The 21,370-nt window shown below is 45.9% G+C and overlaps 1 protein-coding gene across 1 annotated transcript in view; it reads left to right on the top strand.

Moving 5' to 3' along the window:
• Window positions 1–21,370, top strand: part of AHI1 (Abelson helper integration site 1) — a 2,019,384-nt gene that overhangs the window by 291,830 nt on the left and 1,706,184 nt on the right. The window contains exon 5 of the mRNA XM_069606745.1: window positions 10,714–10,889. Within this exon, the coding sequence (XP_069462846.1) occupies window positions 10,714–10,889 (176 nt within the window). The remainder of the gene's footprint in view (window positions 1–10,713; window positions 10,890–21,370) is intronic.

The following is a 21,370-nucleotide window of genomic DNA, read 5'->3' as shown; positions in this document are numbered from 1 at the left end:
CACCTCCCTCGAAGGCTGGGGAGCGCACACTGGCATCTGCACGTCAGAGGCCTGTGGCTGCCGGAGGAGAAGGATCTTCATATCAACATCCTGGAGCTACGGGCAGTGTTCTGTGCCCTCAAGTCGTTCCTACCGTCTCTGAAGGGCAAGGTGGGGAGGATCTTCACAGACAACAACACTACCACCATGTCCAACATCAGGAAGCAGGGTGCACTCGATCCTCTGTGCTCTTCAAGGAAGGGCAGGACTTGTGACTCTGGGCCATCGGACAGGGGATGTTCCTCGTCCCTTTCCACCTGGCGGGAGTCAAGAAACACCATCACAGACTCCCTCTGCAGGGAACTGTGCTCTTGTCACAAGTGGGAGCTTTGTCAGGATCAGGTGGACCGCCTATTCGTCAAATGGGGCAGTCCCCACATCGATCTATTTGTGACGGCAGTGAAATCTAAGGGCCAGAAATTTGCCCGCAGATTCCACCAACCGAGGAGCCTGGGGGACACGTTCTCCTTCCTGTGGGAAGGGCTGTTCCTGTACGCATTCCTCCCCGTTCCCTCTCATGCTATAAGTCATCAACACATGATACTCATTGCACCGGTGTGATCCAGGTAAATTTAGTATCCGGACCTTCTCAGCCTGTCAACGTTGCCGCCGATCAAGCTACCAGTTGTTCCAGATCTTCTCTCCAGAGAAGGAGGCGCAATACTTAATCATGACCCAGGATCGCTGAATTTGAGGGCTTGGCTTCTGCAGCCCTAGACTTTGTTGGATATGAGTTGCCTGCTAACTGCATGGAGGTCCTTGCCAAGCCCAGGGCGTCATCGACTTTGAAGTTCTATGGTCACAAGTGGAAGCGTTTTGCTTTCTCAGAAGATTACTCCTCTGAGGGTCACGGCCCCACAGATCCTTCCATACTTGCTATCCTTAGCCAAGGCCAGGCTGGCACATGCTTCCATCAAGGTACATCTGGCAGCTCTCTCCCTCTACACCAGGTCTCCAGGAAGATCTTCACTTTTGTCCCACTGACTCATCAAGGAATTTCTCAAAGGACTGTTTCGATCTTTCCCGCCGGTGAAGGCTCCTGCTCTGGTATGGGAACTCAACGTGGTTCTGACGAGGCTCATGGGGGCTCCCTTCGAGCCTATGCATCAGACCCCTCTCAAGTTCCTCTTGTGGATAACGGCTTTCCTTGTGGCCATCACCTCTGCCAGAAGGGTAGGTGAGATCCAGGCCCTATGCTGCAAGCAACCATACCTGACTTTCCATGAATAGAGGGTGGTGTTGCGTACGCACCCCTCTTTCATGCCGAAGCTTCCGTCGGAATTCCACCTCAACTAGCCTTTGGAGTTACCTGTTTTTTTTCTTGAAACCTTCTTCACCGGTGGAAAGGGCCTTGCATTTTCTGAACATTGTGCGTGCTCCGAAGTTCTATGTGACATGCACACAGAGTTTTCGTAAGACCTCACAGCTGTTTGTGAACTTTGGTCCTGTGAACCATGGGAAGGCCTTGTCCAAGGATTCCATTTCAAGGTGGCTCTCCGCTGCATCACACACTGTCATTGGTTGGCAACCCAAACTGCTGCCCGGCTGCCAGAGAGCCCACTCCACAAGAGCAATCGCTGCGACGACCACGTTCTTATCTGGTGTGCCACTGCTGGGCATCTGCAGGGCTGTGACATGGAGGTCCATGCACACCATCACAAAGTTCTTCTGGGTCGATGGGGATTCCAGGGAGGAGTCCAGAGTCGGCCAGGCATGCTATGCAACCTGTTTGCTTGAGGTGAGTCTGTTTCAGCGGTAAGTGTTGATTACTTCTGTTGAGCCTTGCCACCTCTCGTGGTTGTGTAATGTGTACTGCTGTGTATTCGTTATTCATGAGCATGTGAATCCATGCCAGACCCCATGCTGGAGAAGGTTTAAGTTACTTACCTGTAACTATTGTTCTCCAGCATGGGTCTGGCATGGATTCAAATGCAAATCCTCCCTCTGTCCCCTCTGCAGGTCTTCTTGGTCATACTGCCACTTTACGTACGTACCAAATCTGAAGATGGCTGCCAGACCCAGAAGACAGTGATCGGTTTAGAGGCGAAATACAGTTTTTAAGTGAAAGTGAAACAGTTTTTTCTTTTACTGAGGATTCTCAGCCTAACGGGGAATATTTATCAGCATGTGAATCCATGCCAGACACATGCTGGAGAACAGTAGTTAAAGGTAAGCAGCTTAAACCTTACTCCCCGGTCACTCAAAACCGGCTTGCGAGGTGGAGGGAGCTGTTCGCCAGATCTCCACCGAAGCACATCAAGGACTATGTGTGCAGAAAAACAAAGGCCAAAGTAAGTGTTCTATTCTGAAAGCACCCTGCAAAGGTGATTCCTGCCCCGAGAAGCAGCCCAACGGGAGTGGCCGCTCAGGTCCTGTCACCAGTCAGAGCAGCAAGGCTCATCAAGCTACCAGCCCAACGGCCCAGGGATCCATGGATCCTCCCAGTCCCCGCGCTGTGGGGCCAGAAGGCTCTTGTACCAGGAAATGTCATGAGGTGCTCCACCCTAGTACTGGGCATAGGCCCAAGGGGGCGCCGACACACAGCAGCAATAGCGGCTCCATTGCCGAGGGTGGATAAGCCTACCAGGGCCACACCTGAGGTACAGGGAAGGCCCGAACCTACGCTGTCAAGCAAAACGGTAGAGGCTAGAGCCAGTACCTCGACAGACACGCAGATCCCGTGCTAGTGAGTCCAGGACAAAATGGTGGCCCAGGCTGACGAAATGACATCGCGCATGTACGCCTGCCACTCAAACGAGCCCCAAGGCCAGGATTTAACTCCAAGGGTGGAATGGTCCCCCATGCTCATGCCCCAAATACCATGGTGTGCAGCCTACCCGGTGCCCTCATTGTTGGTGCGTTACACCAAGGCGAGTTACTCGCAGGGCAGACATGGCACGGGAAGAGCTCAGCCTTCCACGCCCATTGCGCTGGCTGCACCTGCACAGGAGCATGCATCCCCAGAGTGCGAGGAACTATTCTTCGAGAAATTACTCACTTTGATGAAGTCGCCTCAAACGGGGAGTATCCTGAAAGGGATTATTAAGGAGATGCTTCCACCTACGCCTCCACAGCCTTCGGGTCCAGTTCATCTGTCGCCGGCTCCACCCTTAGTCCCGGTGCTCGCTGCGTCTACACCGGCCCCAGCTCCTGCGCAGCCTAGCATCACAGCGATGTCTCCTCTGCTGCCTCAGGCCACCATAGGTCCACTGGTGACTCCGCCCAGTGATCCTGCAGACCACAGGGGCATGGCCCCCATGCCCAGGGGCTGAAGGGCCACAGACCAGAGGGACACAGATGAGGAGGAGGAGGAGGATGCAGACACCTCGTCTTCAGCGAGGGCCTTCCACGACAGGCTAGGGAGATTGGTGGAATATATGGGAATCCCTCAACCTCACAAGGAACAACCCAAGGCGGGGATCCTAGCTGAAGTCCTGACCATCAAATCAGCTACCAGATCGGGCCTTCCTCTCCAGAAAGATGTGGAAGCTCTGGCAAAAAAGGGCTGTTCCAAATACCACTCAGCACAGCCTACCAACAAGCGTTTGGACACCAAACATAGGCAGGCCGAAGGAGATACTGTCCTATCGGTTCACCCTCCGCCACATTCCTGAGTGATGCCGGCTTCCATGTATGCCAAACCGCAGGCATCCACATCGGTGTCCTCTACAACGGCATTGTTGGGTAAGGAGGAGAAAACTATGGAGGCCTATGGAAAGAAAATGTATTCCAACGCTGGCCTCCACCTGCGGCAAGCAAACGCTGACACAATTCTGGCCGCTGCTAATCTGAGACTTTGGAGGGAGATAGCAGACTTCCTTCCAGATCCGCCAGGACACAGACCAGCTTCCTTCAAGGTAGGATTGGCCAAAACCAGGCTAGTGGCACAGGACATAATGGAATTGTTTGTCGCCCATATCGACATGGCCGGCAGGGCCATTTGCGTGCCCACTGATATGAGACGGACGGCGTGCCTAAAAGCTACCAGGTTTAACCCGAATTTTCGAGACGGTTTCCTAGACCTCCCTTTTGAAGGGGGGGGATGTTTTTCATTCATCCAGAGACGAGTAATTTAACAAGCAAAAAGAACAGTTCTCAAACCGCCAAGTGATTGGCTATACTGGCAAAGTCTGCATCCAAGCTGTCCAGTCAGGGGCAAGCCCGATCAGGACGGGGAAGAACATTCAGCGGATTCAGGGGCTTCCAGGAGCAGAGAGTCGGGCAGCCTGACAGGTCCCCCATCCTACACAGGCGCAAGCAACAAAGGAGCTCCCACAAAGGCTTCTTCCAGCCCCCCTCCAGGCACCAGCCACAGAGGGAAAAAAGCTATGATGCTGTCATCGAGGTCCGCAATTCTCCACTGGGGTGCAGACTTGCTTTTCACATTTAGTCCTGGCGGACTTTCTTCATGGATCCTATCAGTGGTCTCCCATGGGTTCTGCCTCCCTCTCCCGCCAAACCCCCGTTCTCACCACCCCACGCTCAGATTGGGACACCAGCTCTCCTTGCGGAGATTCATACACTTGTAATAAGTGGGGCAGTAGAAGAAGTCCCCCTCTCTCATAGAGGGTTGGGGTTTTGTTTGCAAATTTTTGAAAACCAGAATAAGAACCAGGCAGGGCTGTGAGTTGTTCTCCATCTGTCCTTCTTACACCGCTCCTTGCCCCTCAAAGTTCAAGATGGTTATGCCAGCTCTGATAGCGGAGCCAGCTCTGATATCTGCCTGTCCCAATTTGGCAACCCCATCTTTCCTACCTACGGTTCTGAGTGATGGGCTCCCATTTCCAGTACAAAGTCCTTCCATTTGGTCTCAATTCAGCCCCACGGGTATTCATGAACGCAGTGGCAGCGCTGCTCAGGTCAGAGGGCCACCATGTCTAGCCATACCTCGATGATTGGTTGGTCCGGGCGGAATCCCCTTGGGAGGTTCGGAATATGGCCTCCAGACTAATGGACATCCTTTACTAATTGGGGTTCTCCATCAACCACAGAAAGTCTCAGCTTCAGCCGACCCAAGCCTTGGTCTTCCTAGGTCTGAAGTGGGATACCAAGGAGCAGAGGATCTTCCCCCACGACGGGGAGGGTGGGAGCGCTGTAGGCAACTACTGGACATTTTCTCAGCAGGTCGACAACTTTGGCCTTGTGGTAGCAGCATCTGTTGGGAGTTATGGCGACAAGCTCAAAATGAGGAGGGTTCAGTTGCACTTGGCAGCCTCCTTGAACCAGGAGTCAGGCTCCCAGGCAGCTTCAGTCACCTTTCCGGCAGAACTCCATCAGGATTTGGTATGGTGGAGGCAAGAGACCAGTCTTATGGTAGGCAGACCTTTCAGAATGCTCCTACTTACCCATGCCATCACAACAGACTCCTCCCTCGACAAGTGGTGAGCCACTCTCAGCGATCACAGTGTACATGGTCTGTGGTCAAAGGAGTCACAACAACGTACTCGAACTAACCATACAGCTGGCTCTCAGGGCCTTCCTACCGGTGGTCAAGGACAGCTCTGTTTGCATTCAGACAGACAGCTCCAATTGCATGTATTACATCAACAAGCAAGGGGGCACCAGATCCCCCATCCCCCTGTACAGACTTATCATCGAGATCTGGGAATCGGCTATATCCCACAACATGTTGCTGTCTGCAATCCGCCTTCCGGGGAGTCCAATCTAGAGGCGAACAGGCTCAGCAGGTTGGATGTCGACAACTACGAGTGGCAATTGGACAGCCCCACATAGACCTATTCGCCACGGAACAGAACCAGCGATACTAGCAGTTTGCTTCCTGGCTGGGCAGGGGCAGAGGCTCACTGGGGGATGCCCTACACCTGCAATGGGACGAGATGTGGGCTTACACATTCCCCCTGACCCCACTAATTCACAAGCATCTGCAAGATCAGAGAAGCTTGGTGCTCACGTTTAATTCTGATAGCTACCAGTGGCCGGCCAGACCATGATTTTCGGACCTCATGAGGCTCACGACACAGGCCGCGGTAGCTCTTCCAGTCGAGGGAGCCCTACTCCTCTCCCAGCAGGGAGGGGGGGAGCAGTGGTTCACCCTGCCCCAGACAAATTAGCCCTATCAGCCTGGTTCCTGAGCACGTAACCCTGTAGCACTTTCAGGTGTCTCAGGGAACCTGTTCTCTTAAGGTTATGCTATGTTGATTTATACCGCACACCGATACCACCCAAGGGCAGTCTCAGGGCGCCGACGTGGCTCTGCAAGAAAGAGGACGGGGTTGGTTATTGAGGGAATAATTATAGGATAGGTCCAGAATCAGGAGAAACTTGCATCTGTGTGTGCTGGCTTGCGGATGGTAGGTTGCATGCACTGGCTTGTTGTATCCGTACAGGTACTGTCCAGTGTCTGTGATGATTTCTGTGTGGTTGTTTGTTGTGTTGGGGTGTGTCTGTTTTTATGTGTAGATTGGCAGGTGTTAAAGGTTGTGTGCACTAGCTAGCTTGTTGTGTCTGTACAGGTAAGCTCCAGTGTCCGGGTTTGTGTGTTGTAAGTGTGTGTTGCTTGTGGTGGGTGTGTGTTCGGGTATAGGTGGTGTGTTTGAGGAAGTAGAATCGGGGTGTTAGTGCTTTGGCTACTCACTAAATTATTTTATGTGGCTAATCTACACTGTCGTATCTGTTGTGACAAATGACTCATCTCCATAATTCTATCTAAGTCTAATGCATGGTTAATCTTTACATTTCACCCCAAGTGTGGCGCATGGCTAAACTTCACTGCTCTATTCAAGTGTGATGCATGACTAAACTTCACAGTTCTGTCTAAATGTGATGCATGATTAATGTGAGAAACCAGAGGGTGTCCCGCCCATTAGTACCCGGGAATCTCTCTCTCAGGTTGCCAGGGCACGGCCATCGCCTTTGGATCCGGACACTGGGGGTGGACCAGTGCGGGAGGATCACCTGGGTAAGGGGTCTTTGGGGAGTGGGGGTGAGGCAGCCGATGGTGAGACGCAGTATTTCCCCCCCCCCTTTTTGTTCATATAACCCATCCTATTTTTAGGATTCTCAGAGGTCCCAACTGTCATACCCCCACCCCTTCTTACGCAAACACTGGGCAGAGGAACAGGGTGACTGAGATTAACGAGACTAACTCTTATACATGGTACTGGACATGTCTGCTAATCGGGTGAGGCAAAGTCAGGCACTCGACTTTAAGTGCATACTCCCGCTACCAATTAGCTCTCCTCACACGGATAAAAGACAGAACCTAGAGATACACTCTGAGCAATGGCGGAACACAAGTAGGAGCAGAAGTTCTGGGGCAAAGGCAAACCTCCTGGAGCATAGCAACGGACCAAGGGACGAGAGCAGCGGGTCGAAAACCCCAAGAGTTCCCTACAGGAGTTTGTTGCCTCCAGTAGGCTGTGAAAGACATGTGGTGAAGGCCAGATCCCACATCAAGAGGCTGCATTCTGTTTCAAGGATATCAGCGACCCTCCCGGGTGAACGGTAGATTTGGGGAGGGGAGGCCACACCTGTGGTAGTAACCTTGACTCGTGAATTGGAAATCGTAAAACCAAAAAAGAAACACACACAGCCGGTAAATTGGCAAGTGTCCTGATTGACCGGTGTCTGTTAAAGAAAGTTGGAAGTGGCAACATTACATCGCATGGGAAGGCTGCACGCGTGTGGATGAGACACGAAGAAAGGCAGACTTGTGAATGAATTTTGAAGTAAGGACAGCTATGAAATCAGCAATACGGAGTAACAGAGTGGTCCAGCGAAAGGAAGTAGGCCACTCAAAAGTCTCTGTGAAAGGTGCATTGTTTGTAACAATAAAGTGAATGAACTGCAAAAGCAAAGTAGGCAAAATTAACCCCAAGAAAAGGGGAGAGTGAAAAGCTGAACCTTGAACTTTGAGTGGAAGTGGTCCTGCGGAGATCTGTAAAGAAAGCCACACACATTTGAAAGTCTTTGACATGCAAAAGCGGTCTGAGCCCGACTGAGGGAGATCTGAAGTGTAAAAAGCTTGGGGAACGCAGCCCCTGCAAGTATATGTGAACATTGTTGTAAACGGTCTGCGTCTGACAGAGGGGGAGGGGACCTATGCGAACTTTGTTGCGAAAGTTCTGAGCCCGACAGAAGGTGACCCACTGAACTTTGTTTTGAAGACGTCGGAGTGGTTCCTAAGTGAACCTTTTGTTGAAACGTTATTTGGAGGCATGGAAAGAGAGACTTTAACATGGAAGGCCAGGCAGGCGTCGATCCACGTTTTTTGGAACTGTTTTGTGTTGAAAACCCAAGCCAGAGTATGCCAAACTGCCTACAGGGTCTGCCTTACTCTGTGTGGTCTAACGCTGTGAGGAGAGCTGATTTTGCCACATTTATTCTTTTGAACACTGATTTTTCCTTTACATAGATTTCACCTTTATACACTTTTTATAGGTCAGATAGGGCAGGCATTAGGTTTTTGTTAGCATAAGCCATTTTGATTTGACGGACTGTTTTGTTTATAGTTTGATGGTCAAGACTATCCCATCTCATTTATAGGGAAACATAGGAGTTTTTCCAACTCCAGAAACTTCAATAAATGTTTTACAAATTGTACCTATTGTGTCAGTGTCATACTTGTGATACCATGCCTCCTCTACATTATTCTTCACATTTCACTCTGTGTGACGCATGGCTAAACGTCACAATGCTATTTGAGTGCGACTCATACTAAACTTCACAAGTCCAAGTGTGACCTGTGGCTAAACATCACAATTGTAAGTCTTATGCATGGTTAAACTTCTCCTAGCCAGAGAGTGAACTCATAAATTGGAGGCACAACATAAATGCAAAACATCTAGACTTGAGATATCTGGATAGAGGGTGAATGCCTACGCCTGGGACACAAGAGTAAAATAAAACCACCTAAAGGATGGTACACAGCAGTGATGGAAATCCTATTTACTTACTGGCTAATTTTGGTATGCTATGTTATGTAGGTAAGAGAAGTGGCAGGGCTTTTGAAATACAGTGATTGCTGTACTCCTCACCCAGACCACGCTTACCTTGTTAGTCACTTCTGGTTGACGGCTGGCTACGGGGTTCCCAAGCGAACATAAAGTGGAGCTGCTTCTCCAGGAGCTGCCCTTTGCCTTGAGGCCCTTAGCCGAGGGGGCTGCCCGGGCAGGGAGGCTGCCCTGGGTGGTCAAACTAAAGAGGGTTCAGGGAGCCAATGCGAGACGAGGGGAGGATTATGGGGCGGGCAAGTGGACCAAAAAAGGGTGCATAGGAAGACAGCATTTGCAGAGTGCGAGAAGCGCCGAAAAAGAAAGGTTGGCACCCAAACAATGAATGTAAAATGGAGGGGCTGGAGACGGGGGCAATCGGGCACAGCACTCACCTGTAGTCCAGAGCTAAATTGGAGTACAGGGGTGGCCTCAGTTGTTGTTACACTCGCATTAGCGAGTGCAGAAGCAAATGAGGGTGAGGGGGGGGCTATGGGGTGGGTAAGTGGACCAAAACAGGAGGCAGGGGAACACGGCAGGTGCAGAGCACGAGAAGCACTGAAACAGAAAAAGAAAGGTGGGCACATGAAAAATAAATGTAAAAGGGAGGGTTTGGGGACAGGGGCAATCAGGCACAACACTCACCTGAAGTCCAGAGCTAAAGTGGAATACAGGGTGGCCTCAGTTGTTGTTAAACTTGCATTAGCGAGTGCTGGAGCCAATGGGGGCAAGGGGAGGGCTGCGGGGTGGGTAATTGGACCAAAACAGGAGGCAGTGGAGGATGCTAGGTGCAGAGTGCAAGAAGCGCCAAAACAGAAAAAGAAAGGGGCACACGTAAGCAATGTATGTAAAATGGAGGGGCCAAGGGCCAGGGACAATCAGGCACAACACTCACCTGTACTCCGGAGCTAAAGTGGAGTACAGAGTTGGCCTCCTTTGTTGTTAAACTTGCATTAGCAAGTGCTGCAGACAGTGGGGGCAGGGGTGGGCTATGGGGGAACAAGTGGACCAAAACAGGAGGCAGGGGAAGACGGCAGGTGCAGAGCGCTTGAAGCACCAAAATAGAGAAAGAAAGGTAGGCACATCAGACACAACATTCACATGTACTCCGCAACGTCTCACTTTCGTTGGGCTACAATCAGTGGTAATTGCCCATGCAGTATGGAGGAAAGGGGACAGGATGTATGAGTAATTAGAAGTTACTCACTGTAGTGACTAACATACTCCTAGTCCATAGTCCCCTTTCCTTCATACGTCCCACCATCTTTATCCCCTTAAAAAGAGGAATGTAGTTACGCAAATTAATCTAGCCGATGCGTCAAAATCAGACTGGGGTGTGGCTTGGAGGGCAGAGTCAGGGAAGCACATGCTCCAGGGGCCACTCCCCCACGCACAGCTAAATATAAAAAGGTTGGACTTTATTGGGTGAATAAGGTTCCATTCCCGTCCCTAGTGAGGGGTTCCAATGCAGTATGGAGGAAAGGGGTCTATGGACTAGGAGTACGCTAGTCACTACATTGAGTAACTTGTAATTTTTTCAACTAAGTGTTCGTTCTTATGTCACATTTAACTTGACAATCAAATTTTATTCTCCTATAGGAGATTTGGTTTGTGGTTTATTGCACGACAAAGGATATTCATAAAGTTAGTCATTTGCAAAGCTGCAAAATGCTCTACAGACCAAAACCAACGCAGGCACTCAAACTTTACTTTTTTATTGCAGTGCCATGTCCATTTCTGAACTTCAGGGTTTTGCTCCTCAAGAGTCAAACATCAAAAAGAAGCTTGCTTTAGAAGAAGATGATGAAGGTATAGCAAATATGGAGAAGCTGAGAGAAGTTGCTGATGGACGCCAAAAGAAAACTAAAGTGAAGAAGTCAAAGAAGAAAAGAAAATCAGGTTTGTATAGCAATGGGTACTGCAGTGGCACTGCCTATGTCCTGTTACATGCAGAATGTTTAGGCCTTTTTTCAGTACCTTCCCATCCGTGGTGGCTGAGCAATCCACTATGTTCTTGCAAGGCAAGGGTCAAGTTCTAGTGGTTGTCCGTTGCTGCCTGACAGTTTACTTTATTTCATGTGAACTTTAGGGCCTGGGTGGACCTTTTGTCCTGTGGAAAAAAATGTACATTGTAATCATTTGGAGATATTCAGAAATGATACAATGTGAAACAGCACACTATGTAAGGCCCTTGTCAATGGATTAGCTAAATGTTTGCAATTTTCACTTTAGTGGGTGTAGCTTGCAAAGTAATCTTGTGGGATGCTTGATCCAATCCAGGAATATTTCAGACAGGACCTGCCTGGTTGTGCTGATAGTTTCATGTTTTCAGATTTTCCCCTGCTGGTATTTTACTTTCTTTTAGTATGGTAACTCCCACCCCAACACTTCAGTGACAAGCAAATATGGCTGTAGCTTCATTTTGCCGTTGGCTTTTAGAGTGTCCAGCGTGGAGATCTCATTCTGCCTCCAAATCATTGAATTTCTCTGTGGGATTATTTCTGCTGTACTACTCCCAATGGAAATTCTTTGGTCAATGGGGGTGCTGGGAACTTTTCTGCATAGGTGGGACATTCTTTCTGGTGTTATCCTCCTGTGAACTTCATTTGTATACTTTATTGCTACCCTAAATACTTGGTGATCCTTGAGGTCATGCAGGCCTTGCTGTCCTTATTGGTCTTTCTTATCCCCCTCCAACTTTTTTCTCTGTCTAGCACTACTTTTAAGGACTGCTTGTAAATGATTTTGTTTGTGTCGGGGACTGCATGGGCATCCATGGTTCTTTCCTTTAATTCTACAGTATTTATGTATTCTCTTTTTTTCCTTTTTCGTTCAAATTAAATTGTTTTTTTTATTTTGAACACCAGTAACATAGAGGCAAAATGGAGCATACAAGTAGTACAAAAAATACGAAACCAGCGTAATCTATATAGTCAAGTGGTCGAACAATTCCAGTGCCATATCTGATTTGCGATATGTAACACAATTGCATGGTGGAAGAAACGGAAAAAAAACACTTCATGTACCATGAAAACATATAGATCAGATAATCGTACTGCAGGACACCGCAGCAAGAACATCAGGGCAATAATATCATTCAATATAAGCATTTACAAAGTCTTCATCCTGTAAGCATATCAGCCGTTACATATCCCGGAATATCCCCCAGATCTTGTTGAATTTATCCATTTCCCCTTCGTGCTTGAAAATGGCTTTTTTGTATGTGCACAAAGTTATCAATTCTTCCACCAAATCATCAATATGGAAAGAGTTGGAGGATTTCTATGCATGCAGCGTCATTCTTTTCGCAAGCATGCAATTTCGCGAAGCCAGCTGTTTTTCACAAATGACAGACCAGCCATCAGAGTGACATCATCAAGGATCAAAAGGGAAGCTCTTCTAGGAATGGCACACCCCAGTACCAGGCCCAATCTCTCAAAGACTCCTCCACAAAAGTATTTAGTCTTGTTGCAAAACCAGAGGAGGGGGCTCAGCATTCCCTTTACCTGTCTACATTTCCAACATTGGTTACTCTCCAAAAGGTTTCTTTTAAAGATTTGTTCTGGAGACCAATATGTCCTGAAGAGCATTTTAATCTGAGAAGCCCTCAGACTCCAACACATGCTTGCCAAACGAATATTGATACAGCATCTAAGCCAGCAGTTGGGGCTTATCACTTTGCTCAGATTCCCCAGCCCAGATATTTGCAAGCTCTGTAACCCCTTTGTGAGTGGACACAATGACATGGTATAAGGTGGCCGACGAATGGGCGCCACAGGCACAGAGTTCCCAATCATACAGTTTTTGTTGATGCGTTCTTTGACTACTTTATGCCATCTTACTGAAGATTTCTGGTATTTCTGTCTGTATGTTAGGATTACTTGATGATGGGCTACTTGATTTATTGTATTCCTTCTTTGCAAACTGCTTTTCTTTTATCTATAGCTGACCAAAAGGACCAAATACAAGAACTAATTTGAGAAATGCACAGGATGAATAATTTGGAAACCTCTAATAACATGTGTAGCGATGGTTAAAAAAATCAAAACCATCAACAATAAGATGCAGCAAGAAAGCCATTGGATTGAGGATAACTAGTGGTACATATGTGCAACTGAAGAAAACTGGTGCTGTGCTAACCATTTGGACAGTGGTCCAACAAATTCAGAAGCTCTGTCTTGCTGGAGGACAGACAAGACTGGGCTAGACACCTCAACTTGTGCCTGATCAGCATACCAGAGGTGGTGGGGAGGAGGGTTTGAAGTTACCATTTCCTTCATGAGAGTTCTGGTTAGCAATAGACTTAAGGTTGCAGATCTGGGCAAAATGAGAAAAGGGGTACTGGGCGATAATGATGACAACTGTAAATTGCCAGCACAAACTCTCCAGCCTCACAGCCTTTTAAGGTACAGTAGTACTCCCTGAGCAAGATGGGCGAGAGCAACTCTACAGAGATTCATGAACTTTTTGACTGAATTCCTCAAGCAGCGAGAAGTCTTCAACGAAGTGCTCCACTCCCTTCTAAATGCATCCCTCTGTTATCACTTAACATTTTTTGCACTCTTCTTCCTTCAGCATCGGCAACCACGACATAGCTGTGATTCACGAGAGACTCTGGAGCACATTGAAGGGTTTAACAGTCTAGCTCTCTCTACAAATGCAGACTTGGGGAGATGATGTTCCTGGGCTTCTCTGAAGCATTTATTTGCATCCAGACCTAGAAAGAACAACTCTTCACCACTGCCCTCAAAGAGAAAACATTAAGGAATAATTGATCAGAAGAACCAGCCTTTCACTGTCCTTTCATCGGAATTCCAGACAGCACTATTCACTAACTAGTTCCTGGGAGCAGGGAGTCCCACTGGCCACTGTTGACTTGATTTGAGTGAGTTTAATATGCATACCTGATGTTATTCAAATAATTGACCTGCACTATGCCCCATGGGGTAGGTAAAATGGAATGATGTTGAGTTTACATGCAGACAACAGCATTTCCAAATGATATGCAGTTAGGGGTCCTTTAAACTTCTGACACATTACTCTTATTATTTCTCATTTAATAAGTGGAGAGGAAAATGCCTCTCCCCATATGAACATGGCCTTCTATCGCTTGGAAATGACACATGGGGGAAGACAAATCCCCTCCTGAGAAAATATGTCAGAGAAACATGTGCCTTCAAACCCTGCTCCAACTCTAATGTCTAATAAATGCTAGTTAAATAGCTAGGAAACCTCAAGATATTCAGTTTATCCATTCTTTTAATTTCTGGAAAAGGTTTACAATAAGTCATTGGCTTTCAATATGCATATCTCCTAATTGCCCCCCACATGTTTCACTCCTAGTAGGAGCTTTTTCAAGCCTTGAGATGAGCCAATATCTATAGCCAATTCTAATCATGATTGTCTCAAATCTTTGTACATTGTACGCCATTTTTAGGCTAACGAATTGTAACTCCTGAAATATTTGTCATTATCATAACTTTATTTGGCCATCAAGCCATCAACGTGCATCCTAACACAATATTATACAAAATAATCCATAGCATAATACAGCACATCATGAAATAACAAAATGTGGGAGAGCACGACAATAAGGGGAAACCATCCCTATTCAGGATATCACCAATTGCATGGGCCCAACCGCATTAGTCCCCACAATGCATCATGCCAGAGGTGCAATGTTCGCGCCAGTTAGGGGAGTGTTCGACAGAGCTTTTCCAGATGGGCCATCCAGTTGTGGTTGAGGGTATGGGCTGATTGCGATCCAACCCCCCCTCACTTCTTCCCAGGACCCCTTTTCCCACTGTCCAGTCCCCAAAAAAACAGTTTAACGGTGTCCTCAGAATTCTTACCTTTGAGACTCTACAACATCAATATGTGTTTCAACAAGCCCATAAGCAATCAATTCCAACAGTCCTGGAATTGCAAAAATTTAATTTGGGCATATGTCCACCAAAGATGTATCTTTGTGGAAAAAAGAGCTGGGAGAAAAAGAGCAAAAAAGATAATGAATAATGGTATTATTGGGTGTCACAGCCCGATATGCATCACTTACAGGGCTTCTGTAGGAAAGGAGTAGATATATATACTTGTTTTATTCAGGGGGAGCCATCAAATTGGGTTGTTCGGATCGCAGGCTGAATCTTGCGATCCAAGCTCACATTCCAAGCAATTTGAAGACTTCTTATACCTGCCCCAACATCTTTCCCCCATTCAGGTATAGAAATTATTTAGCATAATAAAATAAAATGACAGGAGGTGGCAACATTTGTGAATGCTAAACCAGATTTAGTTATGTCTCGAATCCATAGTTAGAATTGCAATGGTAAGTCTAACTGCAAAGGTTGATACTCTACTAGGCCTTTACAGAAAATAAGTTAATGCATGATCCATGTTGAGTCCATTCTTGATATTGTCTGCATAAAAATAGTTTGTGCTTCTTTTTAATGGAAACATCACATTCTTTCCCCACCACCTCTGTCTTTGGCTTGTATTTTGTCTGTTCCAGTGAACTTGATGTCTTCTAGTCCCAAACGGGAATGTATATGTTGCCAGCGAAGAGAGAGTATTTTGTGTCCTGTGTTCTGATTGCGCGTATGTGTTCGCTGATTCTAACACATAGTTTTCTTTTGGTATTACTAATGTAATTTTTGCCACAGATACATTGAATGATGTAAACAAAAAAGTGACTTCTACAGTTAATACATTGTTTCATCCCAGTGTAATCATTGATTTCAGTCTCCTTGATTTTGCCAAGTGCAAATGTACACATTGTACAGTCCCCACTTTTGAAAAAACCTTTGCGATCTTGGTCAAGACATGTTCTAAAGGTGAGGATAGGGCTTGGTTATTTAAATGATTATGACAAACTTTGTTCCTGATAGTGGCGGTTCTTGTATATACCAAAGACTGCCCTTCAGCTCATATTGGATGATGACTGGGTCAGATTTCAGAAGTTCCAAAGATTTTTCTCTTTTGGTTACTGTGTGTAGAATATTGTGTAATGAATCTGACTACAAAGGTCAACTCCTTTCAGTGAATTTCTTAGTAACGATGCACTGATTTTCTCTTTAGTCCTTTTTGCACTCATTTGTTTACCCGCCACTGGAATGTTTTTAATAACATTTGGATGAAGCCCGCTAAATGTATGCAAAATAGAATTAATGTCTGCAGGTTTTCTATGCGTGTGATAACCTTATCAAAAATTGAGATGAACCGGTAAAGCAACACTGTTTTGTTGTGTTGACTGCTAGTGTGATGTCATAATCATTGTTATGTAGAAAATGTACAGAGTAATGTTGTCTTATCCCCTTTCCAAATGAAAAAATGTATTTATGTATCGTGACCAATATACAATGTTCACCTGAAAATTGGTATCAACTGACAGCGAATGATTCAATTCATACTCGCTCATGAAAAGGTTAGCCAGAGATTGCACACATTTTGCCCCTGTGGTATTGTAGAACTGTCCATTGGACATGAAAGTTATTTATTATAGTATGTTAGTGTTGAGAAGTGAAATTGTTTTCTCATCCAAAAAAGAGATTGCAGATTTAAGAGCCAAGTTTATACAGAATAGATTTAGTGTCACCAAGGGAAATTGATCTATCTAAGTAATTCCCATTTGTTTTTGTAGCATTTGTGTGTAATCCCTGACACAGGAATCTAACTTGGTAACTAATGTTTGCAACAAGTAATCTATAGACTCCAAAATCGGTTCAGTTAAGCTATTATACCAATTGGACTTACAGTGGGCAAACATTTGTACTTCTACGTATTTCTCGAAGGAAGTAGATGTTGGGAATTTTTAGGACCATATGCCCATGTATACCATACACGTGCACAATTTGACTTAAATAACTCAGTGTTAAACCACACATGGTTGAAGAAATTGCATGAGGTGTTTATGTAAGGTTAGGAATTGTCATTCATCAATCTCTTAAAATGTTAAGGGGAATAGTGAGCAGGGTCAAGCCACAGAGAATTCTGGAACCTATTAGGAAGTTAATAAGGGGGATGTGTCTTTCTCCAGGAGAAGCATGACAGTTACGAACCCCACAATCAGATTAGCGAGAAGATGGATAGGCGTTATCATGCTCAATACAAAGCACAAAAAAGGAATCCCTATTATATTAACTAATGCTATTCCTTTTATTGAGCAGTTCCCCCTTGCTGATGAGAATGGCCGATATCTGTTAGTGCAAGGGCACCTCTTCTCTCAAAACTTACTTCCTTGAACCTATATGTTCCAGTAGAAAATGGAGCAAGCATTTTTTTAAAAGAATGGAGTGGTGCCCACCCTATCTTTCCTGGGGTAAGTGGATGGAAGGAGACTGGATTGTGATACCAGACCATAACACTTGGAAAGAGTGTATTCTAGAATGCATGCAGCACCCTTACATATCTACCCGAGGGCTTCAATAGACAGATCTTTGGGATAGCAACAAAACCTCAATCCAGCCATTTCCCTTTGTATTTCTAACCTATGTTTTTTCAAATTATTGGAAAAGATATGAACTGGATCAAAATTAAAAATATGTACATGCTCTTTGCTTAGCCCTCTGTCTTGAAATGTTTGGGATGGAATGTTCAGGGGTTTGGTTCTGGAACTGGTTAAAGAATTGTGGTAGCTGTTGGACGGACTGTGTTGATTGTGGATGGTAATAAAAGTTAATTGAACTTCCGCCATGCTGTGGCCATCCTGCCTCTAGATCTATGGGCGCAGGTAGGGTGCACTGCGCCTTCACCACTGTACTAAACTTCAACGCACCCAGCTGCAAACTTGACAGTGCAACATACGTGCCCTCCCTCCTCACCTCACAAGCACCTAGAACCCGCCCTCCACTTTTCAGTGCAAGTCCTGCTCTCCTTGCATTTCCTGGAAACCTTAATCGCCAACATCTCAGCACTGCACAGGGTGCGCTATGTTCAATCTCTGCTTTCCCCATAGTTAACAATTGTAGACACATTGGAAATACATGGATATTGTGAACATTGAGGATGTTGGCAATAGATCTTATTTAGTATAGTTCATCTGCCTACCACCATGTAGCAGCAACACTGTGAGGGGTTTAAGCCACTCTTGAATATTCCACAAGTTGGCATTGTCACTGATCAGAGACCAACTGGTCATGCATGCATACTAGTATCCCCAAGAACACCTTCTGACCAATGATCTGCTACCTCCTAGATGTGGCAATAGCCATTGCCTGAAGCATCCAAAATGCCTCTATTTATGTGTGCCAAATGCAATTGCATAAACAAGATACAGTGTCAGGTGAACACAGGTCCGCTGAATCCTTTAAGGAAACCAAGTGCTTTGGTGCGGAAACCCCAGACACTTTGCCAAAAGCCAATTTGACCCTGCCAGGAATATGTCTTAAGTGGTGGAAAAGGAGGACGTTTTGTGCTTTTTCCTATGGAACAATGGCATTGAAATTAAAATTTGATAAGCTCCTGGGTATCCAGCATTAACCAATTACCAAGCGAGAAACCAGGAACTAGAACACAGCGTTCCGCAAACCTAACTTCCACATAAGATGCATCCATATCCCTTTGTCCATTATTTATGACCCCCTTAGGCGTTAACTATCGTATAGATGTGTTCTAATGTTTATTTATAGGTTGCCACAAATGCACAGAGATACATCCGCATCGGTGTGTTTCTTCGACATCAGTTGGCCTGGAAAGCCAAACATGGCTCCGGGTAGCTGTATGTGTCAAGCTAACCAGGCTCTTCTTGGCCACTAGCAGGAGCTAAATAGCTTCCAGCTCTGCTCAATTTCGAGAGCGGGAGACAGACATGTAATTGAAGTTGCCTTTGTTGACAGGCAGGGCCCTACTGATATTTTTGGCGGGTGGCTGCCAAATGTAGATGAAAGTTGACAGTGGATCACTGTGGAACATTATCTCCAAGGACACTTACATGAGGGTAGGGTAGCAGCATTGAGAGTACAAAATGACCAACAGAAATCGAAGGGAAAAGATGTTATAATTCTTTACTTGGTTTGGATGACTCATCAAATAAATATGTAAAGACGTTTTCTTTTTTAAATGTAGACTTAATGGATTACCGGTCTCGTCTAGAATTGGAGCCTCTTATGGAGTAGGTCCTGACGTAAGGCATTGTTGTCTTTGTAGCATATGGAGACGGAACATCCTATATTTTTCAATGTTAGTCATTATTGGAATAAATAATATTATGGCATTTATTGATTATACATTTTGATAAAAACTATATTGAGATTTAAGTTTTAATTTAAGTGAGCTACAAATATTGTTTGTATAAATCTATATAATTGTTTTTTAGGTATTTAAAAGTCTTCACATTTTAACAGCTATGATTCATTTAATGCTCTGAGATTGTTGAGATTGCAGTGCTTGTGTTAAGGTTGCAGACCGAAAGTACCCCGAGCTCTGCATGCTTGTAAGCTCTCTGCGTGTGCAGTGTAGATGGCATCAAAGCTTTGTGTTCAGAGGGGTGGACTAGTGACTATAGTGGGGGACTGCAGGCCAGGGGCTGGGTATGTCAGTTGTAGTTGGAGGTGTGCGTTTGTGATTTTCGATGTCTGAGCGAGTTTCTTTTTTAAAAACATGTGCATGTGGCTGTTTTGTGTATGTAAGTTTGGTGAGTAAGTTGGAATGAAATTGGGGGTTAGTAAGAATATTGGAAGTGTTCATGGAGTTTCCACAGTGCCTTAAGTTATTGGTCTTCCTGTTGGTTGCATTGTGGTGAGAGATGTTTGTTTTTAATGGTCGAAGCGTGCAGAAGTACTGACGTGAGATTTCAATATTCTGGGAGACTGGGTCGGCCTTCTCTTAAGAGTCTTTGGGTGACTTGATGTAATGTTTTCCAATTGTTCTAGATTCCAAACTGTTGTGCAGTATGTTCAAGTCAGGCTGGAGCTGGTATGGCATTCCCTTAGGTTGTATTTAAGTGTGAAGGTTGTCAGATGTTGTTTCCGATGCTTGATGGGTGTAGGCTGAAACGTTCGGACTGTTAAGTGTTGATGATGCATGTTTTTATGCTGCTCTTGAATTTTAGGTGGTTTTTCAGGATGCAGATTTCACTTTGTCTTCTGGTTCCTTGCTTTGTGTTACTCGATCTTACGTCTCTAGTTGGTTGGTAGTGATATTTCGTTTTGGAGAACTTCTGCTCCTTGATCCGAAGTGCTCTGTGGGCGTGTCAGAGGGCAAACTGATTCTTTCTTTGCTCGGTTGCCAGTAAAGTGCTCTCTCGCCCATTCTCCTTGCTGCCCACAAAGACTCTCTCCTTGCCTGTCCCACCACTAGACTGTGCCAAATTATCCTACTACACCAATCTAGTTTTTTCTCTCCTCTCTCAACCTTGCAAGCTCTCCATCACCCTTCAGGCATTGCTTTCCTGTCCTAAATACAGATTCCTATCCTCTCAAACAGCTAATGATATTGCCTCCCACTTGTGATCCAAAATCACAAAAACTTGTGATTAATAATCATTCTATCCTGCCCACCTCTCTCCTCCTCACCACCTCCTAATACCAACTTTCTTCCCTTGCTCACTTCCCAGCACGTCGCACACTGAATTTCTGCCAGTTCTCCACTCAGACAGCCCTTCCTGTGTGCCAATGACTCTTTTGCAACTCAAACAACTAAAGCACGTGAACCTATCGCCTCCTCACAAAACATTGATCAGATTGAAAATTAGTCTGTTTTTTTAGAACTAACAATTCTCAGGCCCTCTATATTTCTCTTACATTCACGTTTCTCAAGGTCTACTAGAGTTTACATAGCACAGTCCCGAAATTTTCAAGGCTCTCTAATAGTGCAACTAGTAAGCTAATGAGAGTAGAAAGAATCTTGTCCAGCACCTGTGAAGGCATCATGAAGCAAGAAAGACAACAGATTCAATGTTCTAAATAAAATACCTTTATTTCTCCAGCATGGGGTCTGGCATGGATTCACATGCTCATGAATATTCCCCGTCGTCAAGCCGGAATCCTCGGTAAAGAGAAAATCAGTATCAGTTTCGTTTCTGATCTGTCTTTCTTAGTAGTAACCAATCACTGATCTCTGGGTCATACTGCCCCAAGCCAATGACTGTCCTCTACCTAAGCCCCTCCCCTGGCTGCCATCCTCAGATTTTTACCGCACATTCAAGTGTTGGGAGTCCTTGTGTTTTAGCTCTTGAGCTTTTACTGCGTTTTTGTGCTTTTTCAGGAGATTTTTCTCATTTTTTCGGTTAATCGAGCCTCGAGCTCCACCGTTTCTACTTCCGATAACAGGGACCAGTTTCAGAATTCTTCTACGCCCCTCAAGGGTGAAGTTTTCGTCAAGTTACGCTTCTTGGAGGATTCCAGAAGATCTGTGGCCTACCTCAACGGACATGGCCCAGGACAAGG

The sequence above is a fragment of the Ambystoma mexicanum genome, chromosome 4p (genome assembly GCF_040938575.1).
Source record: "Ambystoma mexicanum isolate Mex_15411 chromosome 4p, UKY_AmexF1_1, whole genome shotgun sequence".
NCBI classification, from domain to species: Eukaryota; Metazoa; Chordata; class Amphibia; order Caudata; family Ambystomatidae; genus Ambystoma; species Ambystoma mexicanum.
This window is presented reverse-complemented; position numbering and strand designations above follow the sequence as displayed.